Source organism: Ranitomeya imitator, chromosome 6, assembly GCF_032444005.1.
Source record: "Ranitomeya imitator isolate aRanImi1 chromosome 6, aRanImi1.pri, whole genome shotgun sequence".
Lineage (NCBI taxonomy): Eukaryota > Metazoa > Chordata > Amphibia > Anura > Dendrobatidae > Ranitomeya > Ranitomeya imitator.
The window spans coordinates 140,812,341-140,824,559 of NC_091287.1; the positions used below are offsets into that span (position 1 = coordinate 140,812,341).

Below are 12,219 nucleotides of genomic sequence, written 5' to 3' on the forward strand. Positions count from 1 at the left end.
TTAATTATGTAAAAATCATGCAATGTGATTTTCTGTTTTTTTTTTTAAGATTCTCTATTTTTCCCACTGTACATACAGTGGATACGGAAAGTATTCAGACCCCTTAAAATTTTTCACTCTTTGTTTCATTGCAGCCATTTGGTAAATTCAAAAAAGTTCATTTTTTACTCATGAATGTACAAAAAAACAGATGTAGAAATTTTTGCAAATTTATTAAAAAAGAAAATCTAAAATATCATATGGTCATAAGTATTCAGACCCTTTGCTCAGATATTCATATTTAAGTCACATGCTGTCCATTTCCTTGTGATCCTCCTTGAGATGGTTCTACTCCTTCATTGGAGTTGTGCTGTGTTTAACTAAACTGATAGGACTTGATTTGGAAAGGCACACACCTGTCTATATAAGACCTCACAGCTGACAGTGCATACCAGACTAAATGAGAATCATGAGGTCAAAGAAACTGGCCAAGGAGCTGAGAGACAGAATTGTGGCAAAGCACAGATCTAACCAAGGTTACAAAAGAATTTCTGCAGTACTCAAGATTACTTAGAGCACAGTGACCTCCATAATCCTTAAATGGAAGAAGTTTGGGACCACCAGAAGTCTTCCTAGACCTTGTTGTCCAGCCAAATTGGGCAATCGTGGGAACAGAGCCTTGATGAGAGATGTAAAGAAGAACCTCAAGATCACTGTGGCTGAGCTCCAGAGATGCAGTAGGGAGATGAGAGAAAGTTCCATAAAGTCAACTATCACTGCAGCCCTCCACCAGTCAGGCCCTTATGGCAGAGTCGCCCTAAGGAAGCTTCTCCTCAGTACAAGACATATGAAAGCCCGCATAGAGTTCACTAAAAACACAAGAAGGACTCCCAGACTATGATAAATAAGATTCTATGGTCTGATGAGATGAAGATAGACTTTTTTGGTGATAATTCTAAGTGGTATATGTGAAGAAAACCAGGCACTACTCATCACCTTCCCAATACAATCCCAACAGTGAAAATATGGTGGTGGCAGCATCATGCTATGGGGGTGTTTTTCCGCTACAGGGACAACATGATTGGTTGCCATTGAAGGAAACATGAATGCAGCCAAGTACAGAGATATCCTGGATGAAAACCTCTTCCAGAGTGCTCTGGACCTCAGACTTGGCTGAAGGTTCACCTTCCAACAAGACAATGACCCTAAGCACACAGCTAAAATAACCAAGGAGTGGTGGAAGGATTCTGGACTTTCCTCATGCCTGTTCACCCTGATCCAAGATGGAGTCTTGGATCTTGCCCTGTCATGGAACTTTCTGTCTGTCCTGATTATTTAATTCCGGGTCATGTGTTTTAAGTTGCCTGAGTATTTTGTGCTGCAGGCTCCTGAGCTTCTGCCGGTTTGCTGGTGAACTCCCTTCTTCTTCTGCTCACTACTTGGTGGTCTGCCTTTCTCCATTCAGCTACCTCTCGCCTCTGGAACTTCTGTAACGGGCTGCACACCAGTGGAAGTATCTTCTTTGTTTGCAAAACTTTTCCCAGTGTTGTGCCTCTTTGCAGAACCACACCAAGTGAGCAAGATTCAAGTTGTGCTTGTCTCATCCAGAAAAATGTACTCATCTGCTACGCTTAGATAACGCCCCCCCTCTTTTCCCCTCGTCCTCTCTTTCCCAGGACTGCATTCACACAATGCTTCATCTGTGAATTATTGGACTCCTACTAACAAGTACTGGCACATATGTGATCAAGTTTTGCTGGACTTCCTCATTACTGTGTGCATTCGCACTATTACCTTATTGGACTTCCTTGTTTATCTGTTCGCCTCTAAGTCTGCTGTGATTTACTTTATTGTGCTGAGGACCTTGTTACTATTGCAGGAATATCTGTATTATGCTCTGCTTGCTTTTTACTATATAGAGCTGAAGACCTCGTTGCAATTGCAGAAATATCCGTGTCAATTCTGTTTACATTTCTGTTTTGAGTAAAAACATTCTTTGCTGCAACTTTGTTCTCGGACTGGCTTTATCACATGCTATTAGATTCCGTAGTACCCATATAATTATAACAAGTGGCTTCAGAACAACTCTGGGACCATTCTTGACTGGCCCAGCCAGAGACCTGACCTAAACCCAATTGAGCATCTCTGGAGAGACCAGAAAATTGCCGTCCACCAACGTTCACAATCCAACCTGACACAACTGGAGATCTGCAAGGAAAAATGGCAGAGGATCCCCAAATCCAGGTGTGAAAATCTTGTTGCATCATTCCCAAGAAGATCATGGCTGTACTAGCTCAAAAGGGTGCATCTACTCAATACTGAGGAAAGGGTCTTATGACCATATCATATATATGACTTATGATTATGACCATATAATATTTCAGTTTTTCTTTTATAATAAACTAGAATGCAGCCCGATTCTAAAGAATCGGGAGTCTAGAATCCATATATACTTTATTTATTCAAATGTAAAAATAATACAATTAATAAATAATAGTAAGAAAGAACAAAAAATGGCTGCACTCACCAGCTCTTGACAATTCTTGTTATTTAAGGTACAGTTACACAGGATCCATGAACATGCTTATGAGGGGAGGGATGAAAGACATCAGACGACAACTTTGCGTGTTGTGGCAAATGCCACAACAACGGTTCTTTGCTTAAGAACAATGTCAGGTAGTAGGAAAATAGCCAGTTAATAATAGGCAATAGTTCTTTGCAGGAATGCAGATATTAATAAATAGGCAGTTTATATTGCAGAGAAATTGCTGGGCAATAATGGACAATGTCCTTATGTGGCAAATAATAGAGTAATATACCCAATGTGGCAAAGAAGAGGTTAATAAACGGCAGTCTCTCAGTATAACAGTCAGTGAATAATAGGCAGTATATGGAGAAAACACCAAACAAAAGTTCAAAATTGGTGTGAAAATGTCACTGAACCACTTCACAACTAAATATATATAGTTTTGGTAAATGGTATTATCATTTTTTTGACGAAATTCGGCAGGAGCTTGAAGAGCAACGTCACTGGGCCCGCCTCCACGCAGTAGAAACTTGCTGTGAGGTAAAAATTCAAAAATCACACCAAAATGGCGGGCGGAGTGTGTCACAGTACGGCACGTTTCTGATTGGTCGCTCGCAGCAGGCGGCAACCAATCAGACACTGGACACTGTTGACGTCACTTATCTCCGGACATTAGCTCCGGACATTATCTCCGGACATTAGCTCCGGACATTAGCTCCGGACATTATCTCCGGACATTAGCTCCGGACATTAGCTCTGGACAGGAAGTTGGCACAAATTGCAGGAAGTAGTATTCTAGGCAATTATATATTAGATTAGCAAACATTTCTACATTTCTGTTTTTTTTCAATCACGATGGGGCGCAGAGTGTATATTAATGAGAAAAAAAAGAACAAAAGATATATATATATATATATATATATATATATATAATTTCCCTCCTACATACTGTATGAACTGCAACACACATTTAACTTAGACTGCCACCCATATAAAAAAATAAATAAAATATATCTACATGTTTATTTATTTATTTTTCACTATACATGGCAGTCATTAGAAGTTTGGTCCAGTTTATTTGGCAGAGGGAAAATAGAATAGAAAATAATATTACTATTTATATTCTCTATCGGCAGAAGTAACTATCATACTTACAATTATGACATGTGGCTCCAGTGTATCCAGTTCCTTCACAGTTGCAAGTTATGGTGTCCCATGTCTGAGTGCACTTGCCTCCATGTTCACAATTATTAGGGACACATCTGTCAAAGAAGATAGATAAAATAGGAGAAAAATAAGATAAATAAGATATAAATTAGTATTTTAAGTGACTGCATTTCAAGCTGCCCATGTAGTTTATTAGAGAAAATACCTTTGGCAGTTTTTATACACAGTAGTAATTAATCCTCATTAGCACAAAGAGATCGTAATGAAATGTGATGGTATATGCCAATTGCACAAAAGGTGAGGCATGGCAAGGCTAATAACAGCCCTCTTAATTCGAGAAGCACATCAGGGCACAGGCTGATGGGCTAGATTAGCTTCTCCAAACTCCATAATTGGCAGAAACACAAGTGCAGACGTTAGAAAAGAACAAGAAGAGACATGTTTGTGAACCTTTTCTGTTCAATGGTTGGGCCCGAGACTTGTAAGATATCAGGCAAGTTTAACAGCGTACAGAGAGATTGCAATGATGTTCAGAGGCTACTTCTCATCAGTAAGAAGGTAATGAGGTGGCTGTGTGCCTGCTGGCTTTAACAGAATATAATCAGCCTGCATTGCAAAGCATGGGCATTGGGCTAAGGAAAAAAAAAGGCATTAAACAGCAAATCTTATAACAGAAGTTGGAATGATTCAATCTCTGATACTTTCTTCCTTTTCAAGTTCATTCATGCCAGCCGCAGGCACGGACTCCTCATACAGAATTTAAGAAAGAAAATACAGAGCTATAAACCTGGAGAGAGAAGCTGCCCATAAATCACACCTGTTACAATTGTTAATGGTGGTGTGCTTAGAGTCTACTGCACACATTACATTATATGAAGACCTGTCTATAGGAAACACAATATTTGTTGTAATTCCTTGCTTAATTTGGAAGGGAGCATCTCAGGTATTTTATTTTCATTTTGCCAAAGAAGTTTTTCCAAGAAAAAATTAAGGTGAAAGAAAATTTAATTAGAACATTTTTTACCTTAACAAATATAGTAAGCCCAGTTGTTTGCAATTGCTGATGACCTCTCGATCCAAGGTCCAAGGTCCTTCATTCCTGTTTTTTGCTATAGCTTATTCTATTCCGGCATATGACCAGAGCAATGTGTAACGGCGACTGGCCTGGCTTTGTAATAAGCACTAAATAACATGAGCAGGGAGCAGGAAAGGTAGGAAATTCTACCAGAATCGCTGGAAAGTTTCCAAGCCGTTGGCTCAGGTCAAACAAATAGAAATAGAAGCAGCACTCCAGGATGATTTGGATCAACAGATCAAGGCACTTTGGCTAACACAACTATATCGGTAAGTTAACCCTGCTGTTCTGTTCGGGTCATAGTGACCCAAAAAGACTTTTTGCGGCCCTGTAGATTTTTTTCTGTAAGTCTCTAAAACTTGAGACTCCTTGACTTTTCCTCATTTGGGGGGACCTACCTATGAGTATTTTTCTTTTTTTTTTTTCGTTTACTTTTTGCTACACGCAAAAAGTTACACTTTTTGTGTTCGGGTCATAGTGACCTGACATCGTTTTTTACAGCTGTGAGGCCATATTTTTAGTGAAATAAAGGAGTTATAACCTCAGTTGGGTCTATTTATTGCATCTACTATTGTATATCAATTGATTTATTTCCTAAATTATTTCAATGGGGTCGTACACGCACTCTACCGGGGGTATGCATTGAGATCTGCGCACCATAAAAATGGCTTTATATTGATTATTTTTGGTGCGCAGTCTATTCTAAAATGTAGAGTGCATCCGGAGAGATCACTAGGTGTGCACCACACGTGTATACTATGAGCAGAACGGACTGCTCAGAACGCGCTGTCTAAGACGTTTTTTTTTGTAAAGCTGAGCTGTAAAGTCTTGCAAATAATTTTTTTTTGATAAGTAAGTCTGTCTTCCTGGCTTATCTGCCTGTTTTCAGAAGGGTTCTTATCTTCTCTGCTCTTATCAGTACACATATGCTAGCCCAGACATGTTACCTTTCAGTTTCTTTGGAGAGCAGCTGTGTGCTTCTACCCCCATGGCCTCTTCCGGCATCAAAAGAAAAAGATGCAGCTATTGCCCTTCTACTTGTGACAACAAGACGAGTATAACATGTTCTGGCTGTGAAACATTTCTATGCAAAAATCATGTGTATTGTTTTTCATGCAAGAATCCGTAAATTTATATGATCATGTAAATATATTCACATTGTAATGTTTATTATCTTTAATTTTTATCACAAAATGTTTGATTTGATTGTTTTGTTTTTGTTTTTTTACAAAATATGTGTAGTTTTCTATTTTTGTTTTGCTCATTGGATGGATCTGTTTTTTCAGAATAAAAAAAAAAAAAAAGATTTCTAGTTCATTTTTCTTTTTTTTTTTTACTACCAAACATGTTCACAAACAGTCTAGTAACCAAAAAGTATAAAAAAATGGAGTTAGAGTGTCTAAAATCAAGGTTTAATAAGCCGGGTCATAGTGACCTGGAACACTACAAGTGTATAGTAAATGCGAACAAAACAGCAGGGTTAAGCCCCCTATTAATTAGTTGTAAGGCCGTAGAATAAAAAAAAAATAATTTCCTTTGTTTTGCAATTTATTTTTTAACATTTTTCTTAAGGTGGCAGTAAATCTTCATTTGGCTAACAGCTAGCTCTCCCAACTCTTATGCATAAAAATAGAGGAGAAAGTCACTGTCACAGCTCTGAAAATTGCTTATCACTTGATGAATAAAAGGGTTGGGTGATTTACAGGGGCATATTAAAGTTTGGGCACACTTGGTCAAAATTACTGTTTTTGCGACCAGTTAAGCAAATTGAAGATGAAATGATCTCTAAAAGGACTGAAGTTAAAGATTTCCTTTGTATCTTAGGTAAAAAAATATATAATGTCATCTTTTGCATTTCAAAAATTACAAAAAGGAAAATGGGCCTATGCAAAACTTTGGGCACCCTTGGAAATTTTGTGTGCTCAGATAACTTTGACCTGGGTTTCAGACCTCACTTAGCCTGTTAGGGTTATATTTTGTTCACTATCATCATTAAGAAAGGTCAGAGGATGCAAATTTCTCAGCTTTATAAAAACCCAGCATCCTCTAACCTTGTGCCAAAAGCAGCAGCCATGGGTTCTTCTAAGCAGTTGCCCACCACTCTGAAAATGAAAATGTTGGAGACCCACAAAGGAGGACAATGCCATAAGAAGATAGCAAAGCATTTTTAAGTTGCCCTTACCTCAGCTAGAAATGTAATTAAGAAATAGCAATTACCAAGAATAGAGCCGGTCAAGATAAGGTCTGGTAGACCAAGCAAAATTTCAGTGAGAGCTGCTCACAGGATTGCTAGAGAGGCAAATCAAATCCCTCGATTGACTGGAAATGACCTTCAGAAAGATTTAGCAGACTTTAGAATTGTGTTTCCTTGGTCTACTGTTCAGAGACGCCTGCACAAATATGGCCTTCATGGCATGGAAAAGTCATACAAAAAGAACATCTACATAAGCCTTAGCGGTAGGTGGAATTGCGATCCATTCGCAGCTATTAACTAGTTAAATGCTGCTGTCAAATGCTGACAGCAGCATTTATCAAGCACTTCTGACCATACGGCTGGAAATGCGTGCACCGGTGACCTCCGTCACGTGATCGGGGGTCATCGGTGCATTGGGATAACAACCAGAGGTCTCCTGCAGACCTCTATGGTTGCTGATGACAGATTGCTGTGAGTGCCACGCTGTGGTCGGCGCTCATACCAATGCTGTACTTCTACTACACAGGAGCGATCTGAGTATCGCTGCTATGTAGCAGAGCCGATCAGGCTATGCCAGCTTCTAGCTTCCCATAGAGGCTATTCAAGCATGGCAAAAGTAAAACAATGTTTTAAAAAATATGAAAAAAAAAATAAAAATAAAAATTCAAATTATCCCCTTCTGCCCCAATCAAAATAAAACAATAAAAAAATTAAATCTACACATATTTGGTATCACCATGTTCAGAATTGCCCGATCTATCAATAAAAAAAAGAATTAACCTGATCGCTAAACGGCGTAGGAAGAAAAAAAAGGACCTGGACATTTTTGGTGTTTATGAACTCATAATGAACTGGAGAATCATAATGGCAGGTTAGTTTTAGCATTTAGTGAACCTAGCAAAAAGGCCAAACAAAAAACAAGTGTGGGATTGCATTTTTTGTCAATTTCACCGCACTTGGATTTTTTTCTCGTTTTCTAGTACATGACATGGTAAAACCAATGGTGTCGTTCAAAAGTACAACTCATCCTGCAAAAAATAATCCCTCACATGGCTATATTGACAGAAAAATAAAAAGTTATGGCTCTGGGAAGGAGGGGAGCAAAAAACAAAAACGCAAAACCGAAAAAAGCTCCGGCGGTTAAGGGGTTAAAATAGAATTATTGGCCCACAATGATCAAAGGTGTTTGAGGAGGTTAAAGAGCACAGAATTTCAGGAAAAGAACACCTTACGAACCATTAAGCATAGAGGTGGATCCATCATGCTTTGGGGTTGTATTCCAACCAATGGCTCCAGGAAAATTTCACGAGTAGAGGGAAGAATGGATTAAATGAAATTTCAACAATTTTTTGATGCAAGCAGGACAACATCTGTAGAAAAGCTAAAGTTGAAAAAATGATGTCTTCTACAAATGGATAATGATAGTAATCACACATATAAATTCACAATAGACTATCCCAAAAGGCGCAAGCTGAAGGTTTTACAATGACCATCACAGTCCCCTGATCTGAACTTCATTGAAAATCTGTGGCTAGATCTCAAAATAGCAGTGCCTGAAAGATGACCCAGGAATCTCAAAGAACTGGAAAAATTTTCCAAGGAAGAATGGATAAAAATCCCTCAAACAAAACTTCAAGACTCTTATCTGACTACTAAAAGCTTTTGCATGGTGTGATACTTTTAAAAGGAGGTTTTACTGAGTGCTAACCATGCAGGGGACCCAAAGATTAGCATTGGCCCATTTTCCTTTTTGGAATTTTTAAAATGTAACAGTTGACAATATATATGTATATATATATATATATATATATATATATATACATATATATTTTTTGTGCCTAAAATGCAAAGGAAATGTGTTATCTTTAACTTTAGGTATTTTAGGGATCACTTAATCTTCAACTTGCTCAACTGTTCACAATAACAGTAATTTTGACCAGGGATCCCAAAACAATTACGTGCCACTGTATTTTAAAATGCTGGACTTTTACCCAGGGCTGTATTATTAAGAACGCTGATTAGACTGAAGCCCTACAGATACTAAGGGTCCTTTGTGTTTTTTAATTTGTTGGTGATGCACTTTGGGGTTCCAATGGATAATACACGTTCCATAGTCATAGAGAAAGAGAGATTTTCTAGTTCCAAAGTGTGTGTCCCCATTGATTTCAATGGAGTTTGGGTTCAGGTTCAAGTTTGGGTACAGTTCTTGAACCTGAACTGAACTTTGGACTAAAGTTCGGTCAGGAACCAGAACTCGAACTTCCATGGGTCTGCTCATCCATATTCATACAAATTAGATTTTTTCATATTAAAGTTGTGGTACATAGAGGAATCACATGTAATGATTGCAAAAATATGCATTTCAGCGTTATGTTTTTGGTTTTCTTTTCACACATGTACCACTATAGTGTACCACTATTTTAATGTGATAAAGTATTTACTTTAGCCTCTGGCTTTTCTAGCTAGACTTTGGCTATATTGTACATCTTAAAAAGAATCTGTATATGCACTCAATGTGGGGAGATTTATCATCAGTGGTACTTTTCTGGAGTCTGTGTTGCCATTGTTTGTGCCAACTTTGGTGAAATTTCTAGCATGATGTTTGATACAGTTTAAATATGACACTTCTGCTTAGAGATGTTTCACCATTTTTTTCACCACCTTCTTACTCATGTAAGTTTTGAGACTTATATGACTTTTTAAAGCATCTTAAAAAATTCAACAATCAGGAGTAGACCTATTTGCATAGGTAGCCATGTCTAACTCGTTCACCCTCTCCGTCACGTACATATGTAAAAATTGTAATGAGTGGCATAAGATTTCAAAAAGTTGCACATTTTTGACAAAATTAATCTTTTGTCAAAGCAGAAAAGACTTGCATTTTGTACATAAAAGTTCTACTCTTTTCATCTCTCTGTTTGACATGGTTGCACCAGAGAGGCAATTAGATGTTATCTATCTAGATGTTATTGAAGTGCAGGTTTTTGCTTTTGTCTGGACTATTGCTGCATAATTAGCTGTAGTTGGAGGCGAAAGTTATTAAAAAATATTGTATTTCTACAAATTTGCCTTTGGGACACAAATATTTTTGTTGCTTCTTTTTTTGTTATTCTCCATGGCCTTATTATTTCATGCACCAATTTTGAAAATAATCCATGCCAGATATATATTACAAAACTATTTCAAAATTAATAAAAGTTATGATTCAAAAGACAACATTGTACTTTAACCTTAATGACCAAGCCAGTTTTTACAATTCTGACCACTGGAACTAAAACTCTGGAACGCTTCAACGGATCAAACTGATTCTGAGATTGTTTTTTCATGACATTTTGTACTTCATAAGAGTAGTACAATTTCTTCGTTATGATTTGCGTTTATTTATTAACAAAAAAATGAAAATGTGGCAAATTTTTTGAAAATGTTGCAATTTTCAAACTTTTAATTATGTTGCCCTTAAATCAGTTTTGGAAACAATTTTTATTTGTAAGGAAGCTAAAAGGGTTAAAAGTCAACCAGCAATTTCTCATTTTTCAAACAAAAGTTACAAAACCATTTTTAGGGACAACATTACATTTGAAGTGACTTCTATATGACAGAAAATACCCCAAAGTGACACCATTCTAAAAACTGCACCCCTTCAGTTGCTTCACTGAAGCAATGTGGAAGGGGTTGCACAAAGATGAACATTAACATTTTTTTCACCAAAAAGTTACTTTAGAAGGAAGGAAAAGTGATGCATAATTGTGCCATTGCTGGAAGCAGGCGCGGGATCCCGAGACCAACACTCCATGGCACAGAGTAGTTTGATGCTGATGCTGATGGGAGGGGGCTGGTATGATAGTGAAGACTAGAGGCAGAGCTTTCTTTCAAGTACAGCATGCCCCAGAGCCTGGAAGAAGTCATTACCATTACAGAATAAAAGAGGATTTTTCCACCAGAACTCTGCTGATATGAGACATACAGGTATTAATTTATTTATTTTACTCACTTATGTGACACCATTAATTCCACTATGAAGACATTATCACTGCCCCTATTGGGGCTCACAATCTAAATTTCCTATCAGTATGTCTTTGGAGTGTGGGAGAAAACCAGAGAATCCAGAGAAAACCTACACAAGTACAGGGATACCATACAAACTCCTTGCAGAAGTATGACCGTTTTTACCATTGTATCACCTGTATGCCCATATTAATATGTTAAAACATCCTAGGGGATGACAAATTCCCTTTATGTTTTACCCATGAAAACCCAATTACTTTACTTAGATATGGTGTTTAGGTTTTCATATGGTGAAACCCAAATTTTGGTAATTTATCTGCCATTTTTATGTACTGTAGACTTGATTTTTTTTTCTGTGGATCATTGTCTTGATCACGCAAATAGGATGTTTTTTTTTATTACAGGAATCATGCATGCAAGGATAGACCCACCTTTCCGACAAGCCTACAACCTGCAGTGATCCTCAGGCTACTGAACCTCTGCATGACCAGCTCTACCCTCTCCTAGTGTATCCTCACCCATCCCCTGTAGACTGTGAGCCCTTGAGGGCAGGGTTCTCTCTCCTCCTGTACTAGTGTGTGCCTTGTGTTACTCATGTTTATTGTACTTGTCTAAATTTTCCCCGTTCACATGTAAAGCGCCATGGAATAAATGGCGTTATAAAAATATATAATAATAATAATAATAATAAATAGCCAAACATACAAGGATAGGGGATAAGGAGCCATGCATACCAGGACAGTGACAGGGGAGCCATGCATACAAGGACAGGGACGGAGGAGCCATGCATACAACGGCAGGGATGGGGCAGCCATGAATACAATGACAGGGATGGAGGAGCCATGCAAACAATGACAGGGATGGAGGAGCCATGCATACAATGACAGGGAACGGGGAGCCATGCGTATAATGACAGGAATGGGAGAGCCATGCATACCAGGTGTGACACTAGTCACTACTCATGGACAGGCCATGAGGCAGAAGAGTCAGATGTTCCGTGGTCAATACCGAGAGAGTACATAGATTACCAAGGGAAGAGACAAAGGCATAAGTCAGGAAACAGTCCAGGGTAAATTGCAAGAAATAACAGAGCAAAAGCTGAAGAACAAGACAAAGGGGTAATCAGAACATTGTGCAAAGGGTCAGGCAGCAGAAGATCAGAACTCAGAGCAACAGAATCAGGCTAACACTCACCAGTAAGCACAAACTACATCTGGCAGGGATCATGGGCAGACAGCTCAGTTAAATAGCTATGCGATTACCAGAACACTG

General features: G+C 38.2%; 1 protein-coding gene across 1 annotated transcript in view; it reads right to left on the reverse strand.

Moving 5' to 3' along the window:
• The window catches only part of CNTNAP2 (contactin associated protein 2), a 2,776,229-nt gene that overhangs the window by 925,041 nt on the left and 1,838,969 nt on the right, over positions 1 to 12,219 (reverse strand). Inside the window, exon 11 of the mRNA XM_069730166.1 lies at positions 3,662 to 3,768. Coding sequence (XP_069586267.1) covers positions 3,662 to 3,768 — 107 coding nt within the window. The remainder of the gene's footprint in view (positions 1 to 3,661; positions 3,769 to 12,219) is intronic.